Below are 23,011 nucleotides of genomic sequence, written 5' to 3'. Positions count from 1 at the left end.
CAATCCCATCTCCCCTGGGCTGCCCTGCTTAAAAACAACAGAAGAGGGGGAAAAAAAAGAAAAAACCCACCGCCACCCCCAGCTCCCAACCCGCCTGCGCCTCCCACCCCACTGGGGAGCAGGCAGCGGCCCCAAATCCCATCGCCTGGCCTTGGGTGGGAGCAGGAGCAGCCCCCGGGGTTGGGGACGGTGTGGTTGGACACCCCATGTCCCCAGGGGCCTTCGTCCCCCAGGGATTAAGAAATCGAGGCCACGCCGTTCACTCCCCCCCTTGTAGTGCTTTGAATTTTTATTAAAACAACCGAGAAAAAAAAAAAACAAAAAAATGTTATTTCTTCGGAGTACAACGATCCACGGGGATAGAAAAACGCTGTGCCACGGCCAAACCCAATCCCAAACCCAAACTCAATCCCAAACCCAAACCCAAACCCAAACCCATCCGAACTGCAGATGCGCACGGTGCGGGGGGTCGCCACAAGGCAGCAGGCTGCTAAATAAAGAGGGTTTGGGGCACACTCTGCCCGGGGGGGCTGCGCCTCCATCCTGGGGGGGTGAGGGAGGAATTGGGGCGCTGGGAGCCCCCCAGATCCCCACGGAGGGGCTGGAGCCACGAGGATGCGCCAGGGACCTCGCTCAGGGGCTTTTTGCGGGGCAGCCGCAGTGCAGGCGGTCAGGATTGGGACCCGCGGTGTGTTTTGGGGACGGGACCCCCACTGTTTTGGGGACAGGACCCCCAGTTTGCACGGGGAAGCAGGGCTGGAGGTGGCCAGGAGCCAGGCGTGGGGGGAGCAGCAGCTGGGGGGCTGTGGAGGAGACGGGGGGGGGGGGTCCCTGCGTGTGTTTGGGGGCTCCGGGTCCTGCTCCCCCCATGGGGAAGGGGCAGGGTGCGGGGTGAGCTGCTGGGGGATCGGGAGGGCACGGAGCTGGGGCTGCAGCACCCAGGCAAAAGGCACAGAGGGGCTGGGGTGGGGGCACCTCGGCAGGGCCCAGCGGGCACCCGCTGCCTCCCCACAGCCAAAGCCGGGGCCGCGATCGCCCTCTGCCAGGCCACAGCCCTGCCTCGACCCCAAGGAGTCAGGCTGCCCCCGTTTGTCACAGTTTGCAGGGAAAAAAAAGGTGGCAGGTGGCTGGCACCCGCTGGTCTCCCGCTCCTCGTCCCCTCCTGCACGCAGGGAGGAGGAAGAGGAGGAGGAGGAGGAGGAGGAGGAGGAGGAGAGCCCTCCGCTGGGGGCTGCTAACGGGAGCCCCGTCCCGCTCCTCCGCTGCGGCCCCAGCCCCGTGCTGCAAAATATAAGGGGAAAAAAAAAAAAAAAAAAGGAAAAAGGAAAAAGGAAAAAGGCAGGAGAGGCTGGAAAAACCAAAAGCAGGGAGGGAGGAGGAGGGTCGGCACACGCGGAGGTGGGTGGAGGTGTCGCGGTCCGGGGCGGGTGGCGGGACGCAGCCGCGGCGATGCCCGGAGCGGGCGCTGGGGCCGGAGGGCGGCGAGGGCGGCGTCCTACAGCTCCTCGAAGAAGGCCACGCGGGACTTGGTGCTCTGTAGTGTGAGCTGCAAGAGAGCAGAGGGGACACGGGGGTGACTCCTTCCTCCCGCCGGGCGCGGGGATGGCACAAGCGGGGACGTCTGGCCGCAGCCTCGGCGCAAGCGCGGGGCTGGAGGGAGGGCGCGGGGAAAGGGCAGGGGGGCTTCTGCAGGGCTCCCCCCGCAAAGCGAAGGGTGCTGAGGGGCAGCAGCTGGGCGGAAGGAGCAGAGGAATTTGGGGGCTGGGGGAATTTGGGGTCCTGGAGGAAAGCACGGCCCCGACACCCACCCGAGACCATCCCGGAGCCGGAGCTGCTCGCTCGCACCACGAGGACCCCGGCGCAAAGGCTCTGCAGCACCACGAAATTTGCCTCTCCCCGTGCTGCCTGCCGCCGGGGCCGCACGTTTTGCTGAGGCAGGGATCCCGGGTTGGCCTCGCAGCCAGCTAAGCCCCACGGCAGAGCTGCCAAGAGCTTCCCCCTCCCCGCTCGCCCCGCTGTCCTCTCCGCGGTAATTCCTTCACGGCTCTAATGCCGTGCTGGAAATCTGTATTGCAGAGGCAATTTCTGCAGGGGCTTAACGCCCTTTCCTGGAACAGGGCTGGCTCAGCTCCTCCTCAGCATCCCCCCGGCCCTCCAGCCTCCTCTCTGGAGCTGCAGCGCACGCTTGCTTTCGGCTCTTCCAAAAAACAGAGGATTTGGGGTGTGAGACCCGGGGGGGTGCCGCGGAGCAACCCGGGCTCATCGCTGCCGGGCTGAGGTGGCCGCAGCCACATCGGGGGGGTGGAGGTGAGGCTGAGGAGGACGCTGAGCTCTCCCCTGCCTCCTTCCCACCGCCCTTCCTCTGCCCGTGTGAAGCCGGGGGCTTTCGGAGCTAACGCCGCCGGGTGAGGGCAGAGCAACGAGGGGAGAAGGCACAGGGAGAAGGAAGAGAAGCAGGAAAAAAACACGAATTAGTGACCCAGGGGCTTCCACCCGTGGATTTCCCTGCACCGATCACCATTTGGGGCTGCGCAGGGAAACCGAGGCACGGGAGGAGCAAGGCAGCCGTGGCCACGCAGGCAGGCGGAGAGGCAGGAGCCCAGCAGAGAGCGGGGTGAGGAGAGGCGCAGGAGGATTTCTCCCTGCTGGGTCAGGAGAGGGAATTCAAACCACTCCTGAGCGCACCCCGACTCCCCCAGCGATGCTCCGCCGTGCCTGGAGGGAAAAAAAAAAAAAAAAACACCTCCTTTTTCCTTCCTGCCTTCCCTTTCCTCCTGCTTTTCGTGCCCAGCAGCACTGGCAGCGCTCCGCTGGCACGGGAGCGGAGGCAGAGCTGCGGCCCCACAGCGCTCAGGGCAGGCGCCGTGCCGCAGGGCTGCTCGCCACGGCCGCAGCCTGGCTGTGCCTGGCATGACAAGAGGCAAGGGCTGAGCTCGGGGAAGGAGGGCAGAGCCCCCCCAGCACCCCCATTCGCCCCACAGCGGGGTCCGGGCAGCGGCTGCTGGGTGCGGGGAGCTCCGGAGCTGAGCATTTTGGCTGCAGCCACCACCCCCAGGCAGCTCTTCGCAGGGAACCCCCTCCCCAACAGCAGGAGCCACCCGTTTTGTGCTTCTCCTTTCCTGCACCCGGGATAGGAAAGCAAGGAGAGCGGCAGGAGGGACGCAATGGGGCTCGGGGATTTGCCCCCCGCCGTGCAAACAGCAGCCCCCTTTTTCTAGGGAAAGCCCCGGGCTGGGCTGCAGCACCCCCTGCCTCCCCAAAAACGCCCCCAGCACCCCGGCAGCAGCCCCGCTCGCCCCCCCCCGAGGAGCAGCGAGTGCCCACGCGGGCAGCGTAGCGCCGCGCAGGCGAGGCTGAGCGATGGAGAGCAAGTTACATTTTCGTCAGTGCAGAGAGAGGGGGAAGAGAAAAGGGAAAAAAAAATAAAATAAAAAAATAAAAAAATTGATTTACAAGCAGTATTATGATAATCTCCTTCCTGCAGGAGGGAGGGCGGGGTGGGCTCCACAATGCGCTACCCGAAGCCATCAAAGAAAATTTAGAGAGAGGGAGCGGGAGCGCAATTAAGCAGCCAGCGCTCAAATGAATCAAGAAGGGGGGAGAAGGGAACAGCCCCGCTCCCCGCAGCCCTGCGCTGGGGTTCTGGGAGCTCTGCCGATCCCCACGGCTGCTGGACTCGTGCAGGGAAACCGAGAGCAAACAGCAGAGGAAAACCCACCTGACAGCCCCTAACCCACGGCACAGCAGAAGAGCCCCGGGGTCCGGGCGGCCCCGACCCCACAGCAGGAGCAGGGGCAGGGGATGGGGGCTCCCGGGGGCTCGCCGCATGCTCCCGGTGCTCAGCACTCCGGGATTTTTATTCCCCGTGCCTCCCCGGGCACGTTTTGCTGCTGCTGCTGCGGGCAGGGAGCTGTAGTCCCTGCGAAATCGCAGCCCGAGTGCTGCATCCCGTAAATCCTCTTTACTGCCACCCCCGCTCCCCTCCGTGTCCTCTCCATCCCTGCCCACTTCCCCGGCGGCCAGCCGGACGGCTCCAGTCACACATTTCCCCTTTTTTTTTAATTTTTTTTAGGGCCGAAGCTCCCCGTTCCCCCCGCACCCCTCTCCTCCTCCTCCCACGCGGCCCGGAGCACAACTTTCCCCCAGCCTCCACCGCTTTGATGAGCGCGCTTAAAAGGGAGAAGATGACACTCCCCGGCGAAGGAAACACTTTTTTCAAAGGCTGCCCCAAAAATAGCTGACGGGCCCTGACGGCTGCTGCTTTCCTTTCGCTCCTTGTAAACAAGGGAACCGAGGCTGCTCTGGCCCAGTTTAGCTGCCGGGGAGTTTCACTTCCCGTCCCCAAGGCGCAGCAGCTCTCACACCAGATATAATAAATATAAATAAGAATAAATCATGGGGATAAAATCCCAGCGGAGTGAAACACCGGGAATAAAAACCCAGCGGGGACCTGGGCTCGCAGGGGCAAGAGGTGTGCGGGATGCACCTCCCTTTCCTCTAGGATTTGGGGGAAAAGTGGGGGAAAAGCGTTTCTTTTGCTGCTCCCTCGCATCCCCCCTTGGCACGGTGCTGGTGCCAAGGACCGGGCTCCAGCCCCAGACCTGGAGAAGTGCTGCATCCTACAGGTCACCTTAAAACCCTAAAGGCAGCCCCGTGGGCAGTCGTGGAAGGAGCAGAGTGGTGCTCAAGGCCACAGCCACGTGTCTGGGAAGGGGCTCGGGGAGCTGCTCCTCGCCCCGACGCTTCCAAGGGCTTCGCTCAGGGCGAAGAAGCACGACGGGGCGAGAAGAAATGAAATGAAAAAAGAAATGGAACGAAAGGCCGGGCTGTGCTCGCGGTTCAGAGCAGCAGCCTGTCCTGGGAGGCTCCCCCCATGGGGAAAAAGTGTTTTTTTTTTCATGTTCTACCGCAGCCCGAGCGGCAAAACCCTCCTGAAGCCGAGCCAGCTGGAGCCGCCAGCGCCAGCCCCCGGCCGGGAGCGCCGTGGGGAAAGCAGCTTCCAGATGAGGTGCCTTGCGCTGTGCCCACAGAGCTCATAAAGCGGGATTAGCATGTTAACCACGTAATTAAAGGCGAAAAAAAACTGAGCAGGCATCTTCAAAGGCAGGCAACCAAAGCCAGGGGTCAGGCAGCAGCGCTGGTTTCCTTACAGAGGCTCCTCTCAGCTGCTGCCTGGTGCTTTTTTGCTCCGACTCCCCTCCTTGTGCTGTGCTCACCTGCAGCCCTCCCCCAAATTCAAGGTGTCCCGGAGCTCCTAGCGCCGATGGGGAGGGGGCAGGGGGCTCAACAACCACCCGCCGGCCCTGGAGGGACACCCAGCATCTCCCCAAAGCCATCGCTTCTGGTCACTGGCCAGGGAGAAGCCTGCGTGGCCAAAGCACCTCCCTGCCTCTGCCGTGGTGCTGAGGTGCTCAGCAGCCAGCCTGCACCCCCCTGCTGCTCAGGCAGGGCTACGCTGGCCCTCAGGAACTTCTCACAAAGGTTTTTTCCTGAGCATTTTTGCCACCTGTGCTCAGGGATGCCCTTGCTGCAGCCCTGCAGTGTCTCCCCCCTCAGTGCTACGAGTCAAAATGCGCCGAGCGCCGTCGGCGTGCCAGAGCACAGCCACAGAACGGAGAAAAATCTCCCCAAAACCCCTCCTCAACCAAGGGCAGGCAAGCCCCTGGCTCGGCCAGGCTGGTCCTTGGAGGGAAGCAGCTCCAGGAAGACGAGATGTGGCCGGCAGAGCAGAAAGGAGCAGCCTGGGGGGGAGGCAGGGGACCGCAGGCACCGCGGTGTGGCGGGGAAGGCAGGGCCACCCTGGGGACCGGGGAGGGACCCGCTGACAGCTCCACCAGCGGCACCAGGGGGCTGCAGCACACAGCTCCAACCCCCCAAAGCCAGAAACGCGCTCCTCGAGTCACTTAAAAAGGGCTGCAGGGAAGAATCCTGACCCCGGGGAGAGGGCAGGAAACCTTTCCCACCTCCAGCAGCCGGCATTTCTCGGGGCTGGGGCCAGCGGGCAGGAGAGGAGAGCGCAGGGCAGCAAGGGGCTGCCTCGAGGGGTGGTAGCGGCCAACAGCAGGCGCTGCCAAGCCTGAGCAGTACCTGCAGACGCTGCCTGTCCTCAGCTGCCACCTGCACGCTGCTCTGGAGCTGCTCAGACAGACACCACGGGTCCCACAGCCACGTGCTGCCCCGCTCCGAGCCGAGGCGGGGACGTTTCAGCCTGCCCCGCCAGCCCTGGCAGCGGCGGCGAGAGGAAATTGATGGGGTTTGGTTGTTGTTTTTTTTTTTTAATCAATCTCGTGAGCTTCTTTCTGCAGCAAACAAGGGGGCAGGTCCTGCTTTAACTTCATTACGGAAATCTTCAAAGGCCCCCCCCCCCCTGCACCTCCGATGGGTTCCCAGCCACAGGCAGCAGCGCAGAAGCAGGCGCCTTGAATTATTTAAGCAGCTCTCGCCTGCACTCCCCCACTGATGTTGCCAACTCAACTTCTGCCAAGAGAGACGCAGCCCAGCGTGGAGGATCAGGTGCGAAAATGAAGGCGGAGAAGCTGCCAACGCTTCCGACGGAGCGAGAGCCGGGCACGGGGCCGGCCCCCCCGGGGCGGGTGGGCTTTGGGGAGGTGGGTGCCTGGCGGGACGGGGTGCAGGGGGTGGCAGGAGCAGGGGGCCGGGGGCTGGCTGGAGCAGCGGGCACCGCGGGCAAGCTCATGCAGGGGGTAGCGGGACAGGCGGTGACCCCCTCGCCCCAACGCAGAGTACCTCGGAGTAACCTAGGTGGCAGTCTCAAATGCAGATAGGTCTTCTGCCCTGGGCTTGAGGCTAAACCAGCAAAATAAAAACGGACACACACACACAGAAAAAAACATTCCTCTGTGATACGAGTAAGGGCAGGCTGGGCAATCTGTTCAGCTCCCCAGGAGGGGCAGGGGGCTGGCGGTACCGAAGTACTCCTGAACCACTTGGCCACCTCGGGCGTCTTCAATTTCCCCTCTCCATCAGCTTTCCCTCTCCACCAGGTTTCCCTCTCCATCACAACACAGGGCCAGAAGCCCTCCTGACCTCCCGAAGGCAGCAAGAGGAGCAGGCTGTGATTTATTCCGACGAGGGGCGGGCTGGGATTTGAAAACCTCAGCTCCTGGGGCTGGGATGCAGGAGCCGGGCAGCCCCAGTTCCCTCGGATCCCCCTCGGAGGCAGGGGATGGGCCTGAAGCTCCTAAAGGGAGGCTGAGAGCGGCCCCAGTGACGGGGACGCCCCCCTGACAGATGCCCGAACGCCTGCCTGCCGCCTCCGTTAAGTGAGACAAATGGGACTGGCAGCCTGCTATTAACTTATCTCAAAAAGCTACAGACAGAGGCAAAAATTTAACATTTGCTGTTTATACCGAGGGCTCTGAGTACGGGGACGTATCCTCACAAAAACCTAATGGGAGCAGAAAGGGTTTCAGATTCTGCAGTGATTAAAGGGCCTGTGAAGATTTTTATGCTCTGCCCTCCGGAGAGGCAGGAACCCAAATAGCACACGGCTGGCACTGGGAAACCAGCGACATCCGCTAGCTTCATTTTCCTGCCCCAATTCAGCCATCACAAGCTCCCAGCCACGAGAGTCGGCACGAGCTGGTATCTTGGAGCCCTTGTAGCCATCACTGCTCCCCACTGAGACGTGTTATCAGGCCAGGATTTGGTTTGAAAACCCCAAATTGCTACCACGACCTACACCCCTGTCACACTGACTTCCGAAGCACTCACAAGGACGCTTGCTAGCACAAACCCTGGGGAAAAAAAAACCTCTGCAGGCGACTGGAGCTGACCACTAGGTCCCGCTGCACTAATTGTGGGTGGGTGCCCAGCCCCTGTTAGAATAAACCCAACTGGGAGGAGAGCAGAGCCACTCAGCGAAGGGAAGAGAACCAATGTAAAGATAAAGAAGGGCTTGTGTTGGGCCCTTCCACGTGGGACCCAGGCACCCCAATATCCCAACGTTTTGGCTAAGCATGAATCTCCAAAGCATCTCTAGAGGCAGGTGGCTCCAGGGTGCAGAGCACACCCCGCTCAAACCTTAACAGCAGAAGGTTTTGCTGTTAGTGCTTGAAGCTGCACTACAGGTTACTGGAGAACAGATTAAAAGAGAGGATGGAGCTTTTGGCTTTTTCTGCCGAGAGCTCATAAATCAGGAGTGGTTTTCCCCTTATTATTCCCTAGCCAAACTCAGAACTACTTCCTTGCGCTGCCCTTAGGGAACGGTTGCAATAGCCAGGAAGGGCTTTTCCTGTTCCTGATGTTAGTTGGGTAGCAAATCCCTCCTACCAGCACCTCTGTATGGCTTTTGGTAAGGTTCAGCAGGACGGGCAAACCTCGAGACCTCCCCAGCCCTCCACCGAGCACTGAGGAGACGAGGCTTGGTTGCAGCAAGAATGAAACCAGAGCCACCAGCAGCTGAGCCCCCCTGCGCCCTGGTTCAAAGCTAAGCAGGCAGGGAAGAAAGCCTAGATCAAACAATTTTATTATAACAACGTGTGCAAAATAAAGGCAGGGTTATTTTGTCGTTTTTTTTTTAAAGGATTTCGTCAGGCGAGATACAAACTGGAGCCCTCCGATACCTTTTTAATAGTGTTGTGCTTGCTGTTGCCTCGGCTGGCGTTCTCGTTGTGCAATATATCCAGGGCTGTCTCTCTCTCCTTCAGTTTCAGCGCCTCGATTTCGGTCTTCAGCTCGTTCAGCTGCTCCTGCAGGTGCTTGCTTTTCTCCATGTACTCCACCCTGGCGCACACAAAAGAGACCTGGGTCAGTGCTGGCTGGCTGCACGTGGTGGCACGACCCTCAGCAGCCACTTGGTTGGGATCAAAAAGAGAAGCCGAACACCCGACCAAGAACTCTAAGCCCTGTTACTATAAAATAAATAAATAAAAGCCAAGCTAGGGCTGCTGGAGGCTTTTTGAGTGAAGCTGTGCCACGAGACAGATTTAGGGGCGTGCAGTTTCAGCCTAAAAGACGCTGTTTTAAGCAGCACTGCTCCACTCTGCTCTCGTTCCATCCGCCCCCCACCTCCAAAGCTAGCTCCCAGGCTCACCACGGCACAAATCCCTTCGTGGCATTTTCCAGGAGGGACCTTGCTGTGCTGCCTTCTCCTGTTTTAGAGGGGTTTGATTTGTTAAGGGGTGTGGGAGCAAGCGCCGTCCCCAAAATATCAGGTGTTTTTTAGACACACCGCATCCCCGAGAGAGAGAAAGGCCTCTCAAAAATAGAAAGTAAAAAAAAAAAAAAAAAGGCACAAAAAACCTGTAGCCATTCTCAGGTCTCAGCCTTAGCTGCCTTCTACAACGAAGCATCTACCGGAGACAAAAAAAAAACAAAAATCACACCATGCCAGCCTGTACTTGCGATTAAATACTGAGACCGAGGTCAAAGTACCAGCAGGCTAACAAGAACCCTTTCAAAGTGCCAAAATTTGTAGCAAAGCTTATCTCAGCATCCGAGGAATGAGAGCACTCCTGGAGAAGCCAGCGAAAAGCACGCTACTGCTTTTATCATTTGGCAGAGCCCAGCTCCTCCTGCTCAGAAGAGTGGGATGACCTAGTTAGCAACCTCGGTGCAGAGCCAGGAATTCGGGGGGTATTTGCAGCTTTTACGTTTTTCCTTTTGGCTTCAGGACAAGTTTTTAACCTCTGCCCCTGGTGTAACGGGAGAGGGAAGTGACCAGAGGCAGAAAAAGCCAGCCGGTGGGATGGGGGGGGTTTCATTCCAGCCCCGGGACGTTCCGACCGCAGCCTCGTGGCAGAGCCCTCCGAGCTTTGATCTCCCATCCCGTCAATGAACAAAGCACATTATTACTACAGAGATTAAAATCTGATCTGCTTTGATTTCTGCTAAATTTGTAATTTCGAAGGCTACACTTACACCCTCAGGAAAACACGAGATCAAAGCTCGTAATCACATCCAAAAGTTGCTTGCGCACACGTTTTATATATAAACACGCCACAGATTCACAGGAAAAGGAGCAAAAGCCCCAGTGCAGGGCCGCAGCCCGCACCCCAACCACCTCAGCGTGGTCTGGGCACACTGCAAACACCCGAGTGCCAGCAACCACACTGCTGGTAACTCCGCCAAGATGGATAATTAAAGCCTGAGCGAGAGCTGGGTGCAGTGTACGGACAGGAATCACCCATGTGCAGGGCTCAGCACGCCTAAACTGGCCTGGAATCGGGCAGGAGAGGTGCAGCTGTGACACCAGGGCCCCCCTGAGAAAAGGTCAAGCAGCAGCTAAGCGATGCTCAGCAGTTCCAAATGACGGGGTGGATGAGAACCCAAAAGCCTTCTCCCTCTTTCCCTTTATGCTGGAGCTCTTCTGAACGACACAGAAGCCACGTCGGGCTGTGGTACAGCTCCCCTGGCTGCAGAGGGAAGGCAGCAGCAACCCAACCCAGCCCCGGCCCCGCCTGGCAGCACGCCACCTACTTCTCTTTCTCAATTTCCATGGAAAGCCTCTTCATGTCCGTATCCTTGAAGTCGAAGGACAGGCTCTCGCTGATGAGGTTGAAGCTCGGCAGGTCCGTGGGCAGCGCTGTCGTGCTGGAGTTCATGGACTGCTACGGGGGGAGAGGACACGTTAATGGCTTTGGGTCCGACGTGAGAGCTCCTACAGCGAGTGTTCTGTAACACAGAGCTAAAACCTAAAGACACAGCACCAGGTGCTGCTTCCTAACGCTTTAATAAGGTCCCAGTTACCCCCACAGGTAATAGTGTGCTCTCCCTGGAGTGGCACTGACCTGGAAGGAGCACCCCGGTCACATTCCTGATGCGTGGTGGCCCACCAGCACCACTTTCTGAACCAGCCTCAAACTTCCAGGAGGAAGGGTTAAGCTGGCGAGCTTTTTGTGCAGAAGGTGGCAAGTGCTGCAAAGCCCTGCAGAAGCAGAGCAGCAAACAAGCTGTGCCTCAAGAAGAACATCACACCAAAGGTTAACTTGGGATGCAATTCCAGGGCAGTCCACGGAGATACACCACTATTTTTATTTTATTTTTTTTTAACCTTCCCAGCAATTAACAGCTCCGAGTGTTTCGGAACTGCTGCTAGACCCAGTTGGAAGCACAGAGATAACACCAGGACCCACAAGAACTGCACGCAAATGAAGATTTGGGACTTTCTTCCCTGCTTCCACATACTGTGATGGCTCCACCTGGCGCACACCGCCCAGGCTCTCCTCCTTTCTCCTCACCTTAAAAAAAAAAAATGACCCTTCTCTCAGTCAAAAACCCTGTCACACCTCTAATAAATGGGCTCGTTACCGGCGCAGGAAGAACAGCCTGCCTCAAATCATCACTCCCCTCTTGCAACGTGTTAGATGAGGTCGCCAGCAGCAGCAGCAGCAGCACACGTCAAGGATGGCAGAGCAGCTTCCGATGGCAGACTGCACGCGCGGAGCTGAGTCAGACCCGCTGCTGGTGTACCCAGCCCGCTGGCATTTGGGGTAGGAGCAACACAGCCCAGCTCCCAAAGGTCACCCGGCTCTCTCCAAGGTGCCCCGTCAAGCTTTAAGGGATTCCTGTAACGAGGACGTGCCCCAAGCAGGCTGGATTCGGCAGGAGGTGGCACTGCGCAGACAGGCTGGGCGGGCAGCACACACCGAAAGCTGGGAGGACAGTGCTTGGGTAGAGGGCATCTGCCCCCAGAACTTTGGCTGGTTATTTCTTCCCCGTGTTTCTTCTGTTCGGGATACTCCGGGGACTGTTTGCAGCCAGCTCCAGCAGTGCTAGAGCCGTGACAGATTTACTTGTGCAGTCCCTGCCTCCTCCCTCACCGCCAGCCCGGAATTCACAAGCAGCCGAGGCTCGTCCCTGCTCCTGGACAAAGCGACCACATTTCATTTACCCCGCAGAGCCCAAGCTGAAAGGCAAACACCTCGTACAGGCAGAAACAAGGAGGCAACCAGAACTGCGCTGCCTGGCATCCTGCAGCTGAGCCAGACTTCAAGCTGCAAGGAAAATAGCCCTACCCATGGCAGTAGCTGCTGCCACAGGACGTGGCCACATTAATTCTGCAGCACGTGCTGAAAGGGACAGCCGAGCACCTAAATCTCTGTCTCTAAGGAAAGGGGACAGACCTGCAAAGGCACCTGAGCAATTTAAGTACTTGCATCCCATCCCATCAGATCCCTTTGCTGTAACACCCACAGGGGGTTGCAAAAACGTTCCCCACCTGAGATTCTACGGTCTGTGATGTGCAGGGGAGCCAGGAGCATCCAAACCATCCTGCTGGCCTTAAAACAACCTTTAACATTTTTTTTTCTGCGCAAGCTTGTTCTATGTTTAAAAAAAAAAAAAAAAACACCACACACACACAACCCCAAAGAGCAATTGAGCAGGATTTTCAGTCGCTGCAATCATTAAACCCAGAAGCCAATTTGTCAGGGTTACTACAGCCACTGCCTCCCCGTTCCTCAGCGCGGCTCTTTCATGAAGCAACCAAAAAAAATAAAAATGATGGAGAAATAAGAAAGCAGCAATGGGGAGGGAGAGTAAGGAGAGAGCAAAGCCGGAGAGCTTTCAAAGGCAGGGGTGTAGCAGCTGGAGCAAAGCAGTCCCCGGCCATCCATCCGCAGGGAGGCTGGGCAGGCCGTGCACGAATTTTTAATTAAGGGGACAAGCTGGGTGTCACCGGGGCACGGGATGACAGAGGGGACACAGAGCTTTTCCCTCGTGTTCCCTCACCTGGAACCGAAGGCGTAGCCCCGTTATCCCATTACAGCAATTCCCTGCAGTTAGCAGAGGCAAGCCCCACGCTGACAGCAGCCATCCCCCTGGGGAGCAGAGCAAACGAGCTGGCTGACACGAAGGAAGCACGGAGCAAGCCGTGTCACAAGGCTTCCCCCGCAGGGAGAGCTTCTCCTCTCGCTGCCTCTGCCTTTACTTTGCTACTCGAGGGTTTGGGCAAGCCCCAGACAGGCGCTCAGTACTTCAAGAGGCTCACAGAAGTGATGACTGCCTTTAGTCTTGCTCGGAGTGGTACCTGAATGGCAATGAAGAAGGCAAAAGAGACGCTGCCAAGTCAGTAAAGAATGAATTGTTCTCTCAGCCCTGCTGGCCTGAGACTCAGATTCGCTTTTATTTTTTTTTTTTTCCCCCTCATGCATCATCCACCTGCACCATCACGAAAGCAGTTTGGGCTTCAAGGACTAAGAAGACACCTAAACAGGCTTTAAAAAGCCAGTAAGGGAGACTGGAAAATTACCAAAGCGAAATGTTAACCGCTTCTTGTCGTTTCTGCAACACAGCCATCCCCGCCTCCCTTCCTCCCGTGCCCCGGGAGGGAAGTTCTGCCTTGCTCCCCGTGCCGGGGGACTCGAGCACAAGCGCTGGGCCAAAGGGAAAAGCACAAGCTCAGCGCTCCACCCTCATTAAGGGAGAGAGGAGCTGGAACGCGGCGCTGCTTGGCAGAGCTGCCATTCACCTGAGGGACACGAGGCTCCCAGCAGCAGCTTTCAAAACCCTTCATCCCTCAGGGCACCCCGGGCTGGTTCTCTCCCTCCTTCCCGCGCCTGTCCCGCGGGGTCCCTCGGTTTGGAGCGGCGTCCCCACGCAGGCAGGCAGCAGAGCGAGGAGAGATGCCACACTTTGGGAGGAGAGGAGCAAGACAGGCGTGACAAGGGATGGGGAAGAGGGAGCTTCACACACCAGGGCCCGGCGAGGTGCTGTCACACGGACGCGGGTACAGCAGGCACATTCGCAGCCCGCTGACCTTGGAAAAACAACAGAGAGGGAGACAGAGAGCAGCTCGCAGAGCTGGGAGAGGGGCTGCTGGGCAAGGGGACTCTGCCACCTCGCTGGGGAGGGAGAAAGGAAGGCCACGGCTCTTCGAGGGCGCAGCACCGTGCCTCCGGAGGAGGCAGCTCCGCGCAGATTGCCTCCAGGACAGATGCAGCTGGAGGGGTGGAGCTGAGCTCCCTGCCATCCTACAAAACCCCCATCGTTAGGCTTTAATTCCACAGGCAGGAATTCGGCCACGCCGCCGTCCCGAGCGCAGGTGGACGCAGGGATTTCTGCAGAAGAGCTCACCAGCTGCGGCTCTGCTCGTCTGCCTACGGACAGACACGGGAACAGGAACGTGAGAGCTCTGCCCAGACCTCAACACGGGGCTGATGCGGCCATTCAGAAGGTTTTCAGTGAGGGTGCTCCACCCCGTGCATATGTTAAACCCAGAATTAAAGACCCGGTGGATCCCAGAAACCCGTAGTAAAATAAGGAGCACTCCAAAGATGAGGTTTACAAAGCACAGAGGTAGCTAGCACTTGAATGAGTGCCCCGAGGCTAAAAGTACCTGGCTGCTTTCCATCAGTGCAGTTTCTTAAGAGCTTCTGAACATTTTTTTTTTTTTTGCAGGGATATTCAGAGAACCTGAATGGAAAGCTACTTCATCGTTAGCCCTCTTCAACCTGCTTCTCAGAAGTTTTGAGAGAAGGGGAAGGAGCCAACACGTACAAATTAAAATTTCAGTACTAGACAGGTCGGAAACTTCCACATATGTCTGCTGAGCTTATTCCCAAAGCCGTCGAGCTCTTCCCCCTTCACCCCTCAGGACAAAGAGCTGCGGAAGAGGCAGCCATGGCAGGTGTGAGCGGCAGGGAGGGAGCACTTGATGGATTTTGCAGGCCCTGCGGCACAATTACAGAAGTTGAGGAAAAGAACTGCCAGACAGAATGGGAGCAGTGGTCATTTAATCTGACGTTTCGGTCCCCGGCAGCAACCAGGACCAGATGCTTCAGAGGAAGGTGTGAAATCCTCGTAATGGGCAATAATGGAATAACCTCCCTTCAAGGAAGTTGTTCTTTTCCACACATAGATGCGCAGCAACCAGTTTATGCCCACAGAATGAATTCACAGGCTCTGAACAACCTTTATCCTACCTAAGAAGAACGAGGACATCCTCCCTTTCGTATTTAGCCCTCCTTTAAAAGCTCTCACTAAGCTGGTCCACCCCACACAGCAAAGAACAGCTCTAACACCTTTGTTAAATCCATTCTTGATTTGCTGCCTTCAGTTTCACCAGCAGCTGCTGGGCTCTCGTAGCACGAGGCAGGACAGACAGGGAGGAAGAAGAGCAAAGTGCTGGACAGGGCACCTGGGCGACAAGGGCAGGAGCAGCTACGGATTTCTGAGCAGCTGCTGAGCAATGCAATGAGACTGCTTGTACCCCCCCTCTGATGGGATGGAGGCACAGGAATTCTCCAGGGTACAGAGGATGCCACAATTACGGGCTGGGAACCGAGGATTACAGGACAGCTCCTTCTTACCGTGTAGGACGACTTGCTGGTGATCTCCAAAAGCTTCTGCTTTGCTCTCCGCTCAGACTCCCGAGCCTCCTGAAGGTCTTGCTTTAGCTGATCGGCCTCCTTTGCCCTGCGAAGAAAACCAGCAAATGGCAAATATCAGATCAGAGCCCGGAGGCGACAGGTTACAGCGTAGGTGTAAAACAAGTAGACATTTGTTCCTTAACAAGACCTCAACTAGAGAAATCATTTGAGCAAGGGCAACGCTGGAACCTCTGACACGTGGGACACTAATTAGCACAGAAACCCAAGCCACAGAAGGGCAGCTCTGACATGAGCCCTGCTTACTGCTGCTCACGCAAGGCTAAGGGCCAGAGGAGCATGTCAAGATGCCAGAACGGGAAGAACACCTTCAAAAGTTAAGCTCAGACTTGCAGCAGGAGAGGCAGTTTTCTGCCTGGTAAGTCTCTACTAACATACAAAAAGAAAGCACCCAAGGCTACACAGCTTTGCCTGCTTGCAGGGCCCAACGACTCTAAAACAAGTACCTAGCCCTGAGCCTCAAGGGCTTCCAAGGTCACCCCTACCCCTCCAGGGGAAGCTTTCCTTTGCCAGACTGAAATCTGAGTGGAGATTCCACAAGTCAGAGGTAAGCAAGGATGGACAAGGGCAGCGTCTGTCCACGCAGAAGGGCTGGAGCCAAGCAAGCTCACACGGGAAGGCGTGATCAATTGGAAGGAAACAAGAATGATTTCTTTCTCGCTTGCTACCAAACGCACGATGGGGCCTGGGTTCTGGTATCAAAAGGATGGCAACATCAGTTTTATCAAGAGACAGAGTCCAGGAGCTAGGGAGACCTCACGGCTAACCTGAAACGAACCTCACAGCTGCTAAGGAGAGCTGAGCACCTGAGAAGGAAACACGGGGACAAAGAGATGATAGCAAACACAGAACTGACAGCCAGAAGAAGAGAAGAAAAGCAAAACAACAACAGAAGCGTTAAGAACGCTGTCAGATACTTTCAGAACGCAGTGGGTGTTTGCAGAAATCACCCCCAAGTTTGAGCTGCTGCTGTCAAGGCGCGACAGGCAGAGCGCCAAGGCCCGCAGCGCCCTCTCCCCCGGCTGCCAGCCCCTTTCCCTGTGGCTTTCACCACGGATCTCTCTCCCCGAGACAGCTTCAGAGAAAGGTCTCCAGCTCCAGGGAAAGCTCAGGGCTGTAGCTGTATCGTTTCCTACCCAGGGACAGCCTAGCTGTGGCAAAGTGTGAGGCAAGGAGAAAGGAGCTCAGCCTCGGGGCCGTTTGCTGCTGGGCAGGCCCGGAGGCCAAAGTGCTGGACGGACTAACGTCAGGAGTGAGCTGCTCTCGGGCTAAGTCAGAGTGGGGCTGGAAAAGCAAAGCAGAGGCAGCTGCAAGGTTGTACCCTCTGACCTCCTCTCCGACTCCTCCGCCATTTTCAGTGCCAACATCTCTGCCTCTAGCACCTTCTGTTCCATCAGCCGCTTCTCCTCCTCCGTCCGGATGGCCGTGGCTTTGATCCGCTGCATCTCTTGCTCAGCCTCTGCTGCTTTCTGAGCCAGGAGCTTGGCCTCCTCCTCTGTGATCTGAGCCTTCTCAGCCAGCAAGTCTGCTGTCTCTTCAGACCTCATCTGAGAACGAAGGCACGTTAAGCACACCGAACATCTCCCCAAACATGCTCTCAGCCCCTGGGGCAGGGCCACCACGGCTCCTCGAGCCCCTCTCTCCCCCTTCCACAAAATCCTGCAGCCTCCAAGACCTGGATGTGCCCAGGCTCTGTCCCAGCTCATTTTCCTTCGTGCTCGTGCCCCCGCAGGCTGTCTGGATGCAGTAAGCTCCAGCCAGCCTCCCGGTCGCTGTCCGCCAGTGGCAGTTTGAGAACAGCCACACAACAGTCGCAACGCGCCTCCTGAAACGCTTCAGCAGCAGAAAAGAGTCGGGAACAGCTGCAGTGCCTGGAGAAACAGCCGCCCAGACACTTACCAGAGCCTCGTTGGCCATCGTCGCCTCCTCCTTTAACTGCATCAGCCTTCTCTCCAGCTCATCCCTCGTCCTCTCAGCCTCTTCTCTCATCTGCTTCTCTCGGGCCAGGCGCTGCCTTTCCATCTAGGAGAAAGGGAGAAGGGAAAATGGAGAGACAACACGTGTCAGAAATGCTTTTTACAGGACCAGAAACCAGACACTGCTTGGGGCTTTGGGCACAGGACTGCGCTGCCTCCTCCTCTCTGCTCGTCAGCGAGGGGGGCTTCACTGAACAGGGGCTGTGAGCACACTGTGAGCACGCTGAGCACCAGGCTCCTCTGAAGAAGCTGGCACTGCTCCGAGACAATCCCCTCTTCCCTGGGCAGGTTGCTGCCCCCCAGGCTGCTGCAGGAGGTTGTATCCCCAGACAGCATCTCCTGAGCAGCCTCGCAGGGCAGGCTCAGGCGAGCAGGGTCCCTGGAGCTGCAGCTCTTGCTGGAGTTACTCACAGCGAGTCGAGCAGGCTCACGGGCAGGCTGAGGGCACCTTCAGAACAGCCGAGACCGACACGTGGCCAGGCAGGAGCCTGAAGGATGCGCTGACTGCTCCTTCCAGACACACACAGACCTACCCCGGCGTGCCGCACGCTCCTCTCCACTTGGAGAAGAGGCTACGAAAATCGTGGCCACCTCTACCTGTCCCTACCACAACCACCCCCCTGCAGCTGCAAGAGGAGCTGCAGAAAACAGCAACGCTTCCCCAGGAGGGGAAAAGCCAAGTCGTGCAGCCACAGCGTGCCACGCAGCTGCCTCTCTGCTCGCCCAGCGGCCAAGGGGAGCCATCGGGTTAATTAACACGCCGGGCTTGAGCGCTCCAGCACCACGGGGCTGGGTGCATTATAAATATCCACGCCACACCCGGGGGCTCGCAGCATCGTGCAGGCCACCTGCCGGGTTTAATAAGGGAAATAAGTGTGACAAGACATTTCTCGGCTCCTCGGACACCGACTGCGTTCTGGAAGCAGGACGCCCACTGCTCCGGCTCGGCTTCCTTCCATTACAGGCTCCCTTCATCAATTATCGTTCCGATCTGCATCCCGCTCAGGGCTGCCATTAACAAGGAGTCCTGATGTAAAGGGACTGTGTGGAACCAGTTAACAGCTGTGGATCCTGGGGAGGGAGGAGAGAGCGTGCCAGACGGCACGGCGGTGAGCTCGGGAGTGGGCAGCCAGCCCAAGCAGAAGCCTGACCCCTCCTGACGAGCACCAGAGCTCTAAATTGGAGGGCTCCGGGGAAGAGTTAAGTTCAGCTCACCCTCAGCACCCCTCTCACCTCTCCCAGCAGCCCAACGCGAGGTCTCAGCTCCAATTTGCGTGACCCAAACACTTCAAAAAAAAAAAAGCTCACGAGACCAAAACCTGTCTCTGAAGCCCTGCTGCCCAGCGGAGCTGCCCTGCTTGCCCTTGCAGCAGCACTCGTGTCCTGTCCCCTCCTGCCACCCCAGCAGGGAGAAGCGCTTCAGGAGGTGCCTGCAGGACGAGCAGCTCAGCCCTAGCTCCTCCAGCACTCCGTGGACACGCTCGAAGCCAAACGAAGTGCATCAAATTAGCAGTCCCTTGAGAGCAAGACTCTCCCGGTGCGACTGGCTGCTTCGGCTTCTGCTGCTGCTATCTAGCGGCTCTGGTGTGAAACGGACATTTATATTCCGAGCAGCAGCGCTCAGATTAGCTGTGTGGGTTTCAGTGAGTAGAAGAGGTCTACGAGCAGAAAACAATGATTCATACAATCCAATTTGCTGATATATACTCATTGGCTACACGCTGCTGCCTCCGAAGAGCAGTTTTCGCTGCCTGGGCTGACCTGCGGCAGATAACGGAGGGCAGGGTGGAAATTAGCATGCAGGCTGCACGCCCCGGCCCGTCGGGGTGCATTCCATCACCAAGTCATTAAAAAAAAAACGAGATGAAGAGCCACAGCAGAGCACAGCTCCCCCTCGCAGCCCCTGCTCCAGCTACAAGCAGCCACCCCGGCTCCCGAGGCAGGGCAGGACGCACAGCCAGCGCCGCGACAGCCAGGTTTGCTCTGCCCTCCCGTCCTCCCAGCTCTGCTCCCGACTTGGGGGCTGGATTCTGGCTGCCACCAGCCTCCAGAGCCAAGGGGAGAAGGACGGGCAGGGCGAGAGCGAGCTGCTAAGGAGAGCTGTTGGGCTGGCCCTTCCCTCAAAGCTGCTCCATGTGCTTGATGTCACGCTGGAGCCTGTTCCTCCCCGAGTTCATTTGCATTTCTGATGCTGGCTCCCGGCCCGGCTGCACGAGATGTCTCTCACCTGCTTCCTGGCTTTCTCCTCCCTCGCCTGCGCTTTCATCTGCTGGACCTCCAAGGAGTCTGCCTTCCTCCTCCTCATGAAGAGATCGTGGTTGCCGATACACAGCTGAAGGATCTACTCCAGGCAAGGGTGAAGAGTGGAGAGAAACAGCTGTAAGCGTGGTGACGAGGTGTTTGCACCCCTGACACAAAGAGCTACCAAACTGACCCCAAACTGAGCCCTCGTACCCACAAAGGGGCAGGGAGCAAGGCACGGCCTCGGTCCCCCACCAAACACCCTGGCCATCATCGGCTCTCTGCTCCCTTTCCTGAGGCTCAAGGTTAACTCGTGTCTTCTCCAAAAAGGGCAGTTAAAGCACTCAGATGGAAAAAAAAAAGAAAGGAAAAATATTTTCCATCTTGAGCAGGACCACAGGCAAACAGAAGGCTTATCGAGAGCTGCCTTGCACGCCTTCAGGTATCCTTGCTGAAGGGTTTTGAGCCTCTGTGTGATTTCTTCTGCTACCCAAGGAGGAAGACAAGGGAAGTGGCAATAGCAGGGGAGGGTTAGCAAAGCTCAGAATGTTTTTAGTGAAAGCTCGGAATGGTTTTCAGCAATAATAGCAACTTTCTAAGCTCTGATTCTTTTCTGAGAGGACCACTTCGCATGCCTGTCTTCCATTTCACAGATCTCAAGGGACTAAGGAGTCAGAGGAGTTACAGCACTACGAATCTGATGAGTGCAGGGAATGAAGCTGTTGTGAGAAAGCCCCTCTCCCCTGTGCCATGCAAGTACAGGACAGCAAAGTTCCCCTCTCTCTCTTACAAGGATGTGAAAGATATCCCCTGCTGTCTTCCACAGGTCCATTGTGCACCCAAACAGTGCACAGCTGCTCCAGAACCTGCATCAAAGCTCCAAAGGCTCCAAAGGACACCTCCAGACACTAAACCCTGAACACCAGCTGAAGCTGTGTCCCACACGGACACTGGGCAGAGCAGTTAAACGTGGTCCCCTCTGTCCTCACACCAGGAGAGTGTCCTGAGCGGGGATCAGCCTTGGAAAAGCCAGGGCTACAATTCTGGTGTCAGTGCCTCATAAAAAAGAGGGAAACCTACACCACAGGGCAGAAGGGAAGGGATTGGCAGGAGAAGAAAAGGACCGTGGAGCAAAGACTGGGGTGAGAAGAAGGTTTTACTTACTACATGCTTCTGCCATGCAGGTCAGACGTACCCTGAGAGCTCAGGAAGGGAGCACAAAAACAGAGGAGTGGGGGAGAGGTTCTGTGAAGGAGCTTGGCTTGATCTTCCCCCTCCTCTTCTAGAGGCTATGATTGAGCAGTAACCACTAAACCAAATCACATCTACAGTCCATCCAGGCCAGCACGCTCCCTCCGAGTGCTCGAAGGAAAAGCCCCCAAAGAACATTGTCTCGTACTGCCTGCAGAAACAACTGCTGCAGACAATAAAAATTACTCTGTCTGTAGACTTACCAGCTTATTCACACGCAGCTTTGATGAATTGAATTTGAAAACATCAATCTTCTTGTCCAACGGCTTAATCGTAAACTGAAAAGGAAAAAAATAGAGCGGGACTGAATTATCTGAGTGCTCTGCATTTAATAAGAACGCCGCTATAAAAGCCTCACGGAAAGCTCTGGCTCAGAGGAGGTCAGCAGTGGCAGACAAACACGGCTGGGAGCTGTCCCCGTGGCTTTTAGCCAAGCAAGGGAACCAGGAGCAAAAGCCACCAAGGAGATGGAGCAGCCGTGCCCAGCAGCGGGCAGCCTCTGCAGATCACCTTGCACAGGGCAGAGGCAGCTCCGCAGCTTCCCAGATCAAGATGCTGCTCCCCTGAAAGCTGTCGAGGACTAAGAAGGGACAGTAGAAAATGAAGAGGCCTCCAAAGGGAGGAAGAACCAGCCCGGCTACCCCACGGATGGGCAGGATTGAATTGGGAATAGGGCAACAGGAGCAGCGCTTCTTCCTGGTAGCACCTCCACTCGTAAGGGCTCCTCAAAAGGATTTTTCTGTGCATTTTGCTCTCCAGAACGCAGCCACGTCACGAGACTGCTCTGCAATTCAAAAAGCTTATCCCCTTGCTCTAACATGCACTCACACTCTGTGCCAACCGAGCAGCTCTGACCTTGTCCCGGGTTCACCCTCCTCCCAGCACCTTCCCACCGGGATTCTCTCCAGAGGATAAAGGTGGAACCAAGAGTGCCAGTAACACAGCCCCTGGAGAGACAGAAGGCTCTGAACCAACCAAAGGGTACTTGAAGAGATGGAGTGCTCTGCAATCCTGCATTTTTCAGGAGGCATGCATATATTTCATCACTCCCCCTCACGCTACAGAAATAACTGGCTGAAGAGCTAGTGCTGGAGCAGGCAGCCTCTGCCCATTACAGCAGCCCTATTTGTCAATACATTGTGCTGCCTGGAAAGGGCTCGGCAGAACTCGCCCTGGCAGTGTTTTGTTTTGTCAGTTTAAGAGCCAATCTTTTAAGACTTTCACACAGGCAGACGTGCGTGAACGGCCCCGGGCTTCGGCTCCAGCAGCATCCTCGCCAGCCACCGAAAGCCACAGCAGGAATAGGCCGGAGGAGGAATTGCGGTTCCACGCAAAACAGTCAATCTTTGTTACAACAGATTAAATGCCTCTGTCGTGTCGATGTAGCTGTCATAGCCAGCTATTAAGCCTGTTTACTATCACGTCAGTTCCACTTGTGGTCACCTTATTAGGCAGATTATCGCCCTGATGGAAGGTGGCAGTTCCTTTCCCCAGGAGAAAAGATCTGTTACAGTTTTGTGTCAAGGCCCAGTAACGGGGCCCTCAATCCCCAGATTTCGGAGGCAACGCATGATCAGGCAGCCTCCACCGCACTGCTCTGCCACGGGCAGAAAAGTCTTTGGAAGTCATTGAGAGCCGAGCTGGTTTGCAAAGTTACGGAGCTCTTTGTTTTTGAGCAGGAAACTGAGTGAGAAGAAATCCAGCATGGCCTTTTCCCCCCAGAACTTCACCAGGCATGCAATAAATGCAGCCGATGAGAAACCTTTAGCTTTTACCCTGATCAATATCATGTCTGGATTGGAAAACGCTTTAATTAAAAAGTTAATTTTCTCCCTGACCATGAAGGCAGCTGGTTTTCTTTCAGTCACAGATTGAAAAAATTGAGTGGATCGGTTTCCCGTCCGCAGCCAATTTTCCTGCTATTCTCCGCTGGCTTTGGTGGCCAGCAATTCTGAAGATTTGTATTTACAGCCTGGATTTAATAAATATCTATCTTACAGTGGGCTTACATTACTCAGCCTCCTAAAAAGATTCCAGCTGTTAGGCCAAGCCCAGCCGCCTGAGAACCCAAGATGATGTAACGAGATGGCAGGAAGCAAGAGCTCTTCTCACCAGGAAGACCTCTCACTACAGCTCGTAATTCAAGGGCCTATATACAGTAAAGAAGGGATTTCAACTCCTGAACTGTGAAAT

At 56.7% G+C, this 23,011-nt stretch overlaps 1 protein-coding gene across 4 annotated transcripts in view; it reads right to left on the bottom strand.

Moving 5' to 3' along the window:
- Positions 1-281: 281 nt before the first annotated feature.
- NF2 (NF2, moesin-ezrin-radixin like (MERLIN) tumor suppressor) overlaps positions 282-23,011 on the bottom strand; it is a 35,680-nt gene continuing 12,950 nt past the window's right edge. Inside the window, exons 9-17 of one of the 4 annotated variants that reach the window (XM_084297573.1) lie at positions 21,022-21,096; positions 19,554-19,667; positions 17,250-17,372; positions 16,680-16,897; positions 15,273-15,378; positions 10,441-10,571; positions 8,586-8,745; positions 6,748-6,807; positions 282-1,546 (exon numbers count right to left, since the gene is read on the bottom strand). In XM_084297573.1, the coding sequence (XP_084153699.1) occupies positions 6,772-6,807; positions 8,586-8,745; positions 10,441-10,571; positions 15,273-15,378; positions 16,680-16,897; positions 17,250-17,372; positions 19,554-19,667; positions 21,022-21,096 (963 nt within the window). In that variant the 3' untranslated portion in view covers positions 282-1,546; positions 6,748-6,771. The remainder of the gene's footprint in view (positions 1,547-6,747; positions 6,808-8,585; positions 8,746-10,440; positions 10,572-15,272; positions 15,379-16,679; positions 16,898-17,249; positions 17,373-19,553; positions 19,668-21,021; positions 21,097-23,011) is intronic. The other 3 variants (XM_084297574.1, XM_084297571.1, XM_084297572.1) reach the window with 3 other exon arrangements.

The sequence above is a fragment of the Netta rufina genome, assembly GCF_964035555.1.
Source record: "Netta rufina genome assembly, chromosome: 17".
Lineage (NCBI taxonomy): Eukaryota > Metazoa > Chordata > Aves > Anseriformes > Anatidae > Netta > Netta rufina.
The sequence above is the reverse complement of the archived record's forward strand: the minus strand, read 5'-3'. Positions and strand labels throughout refer to the sequence as shown.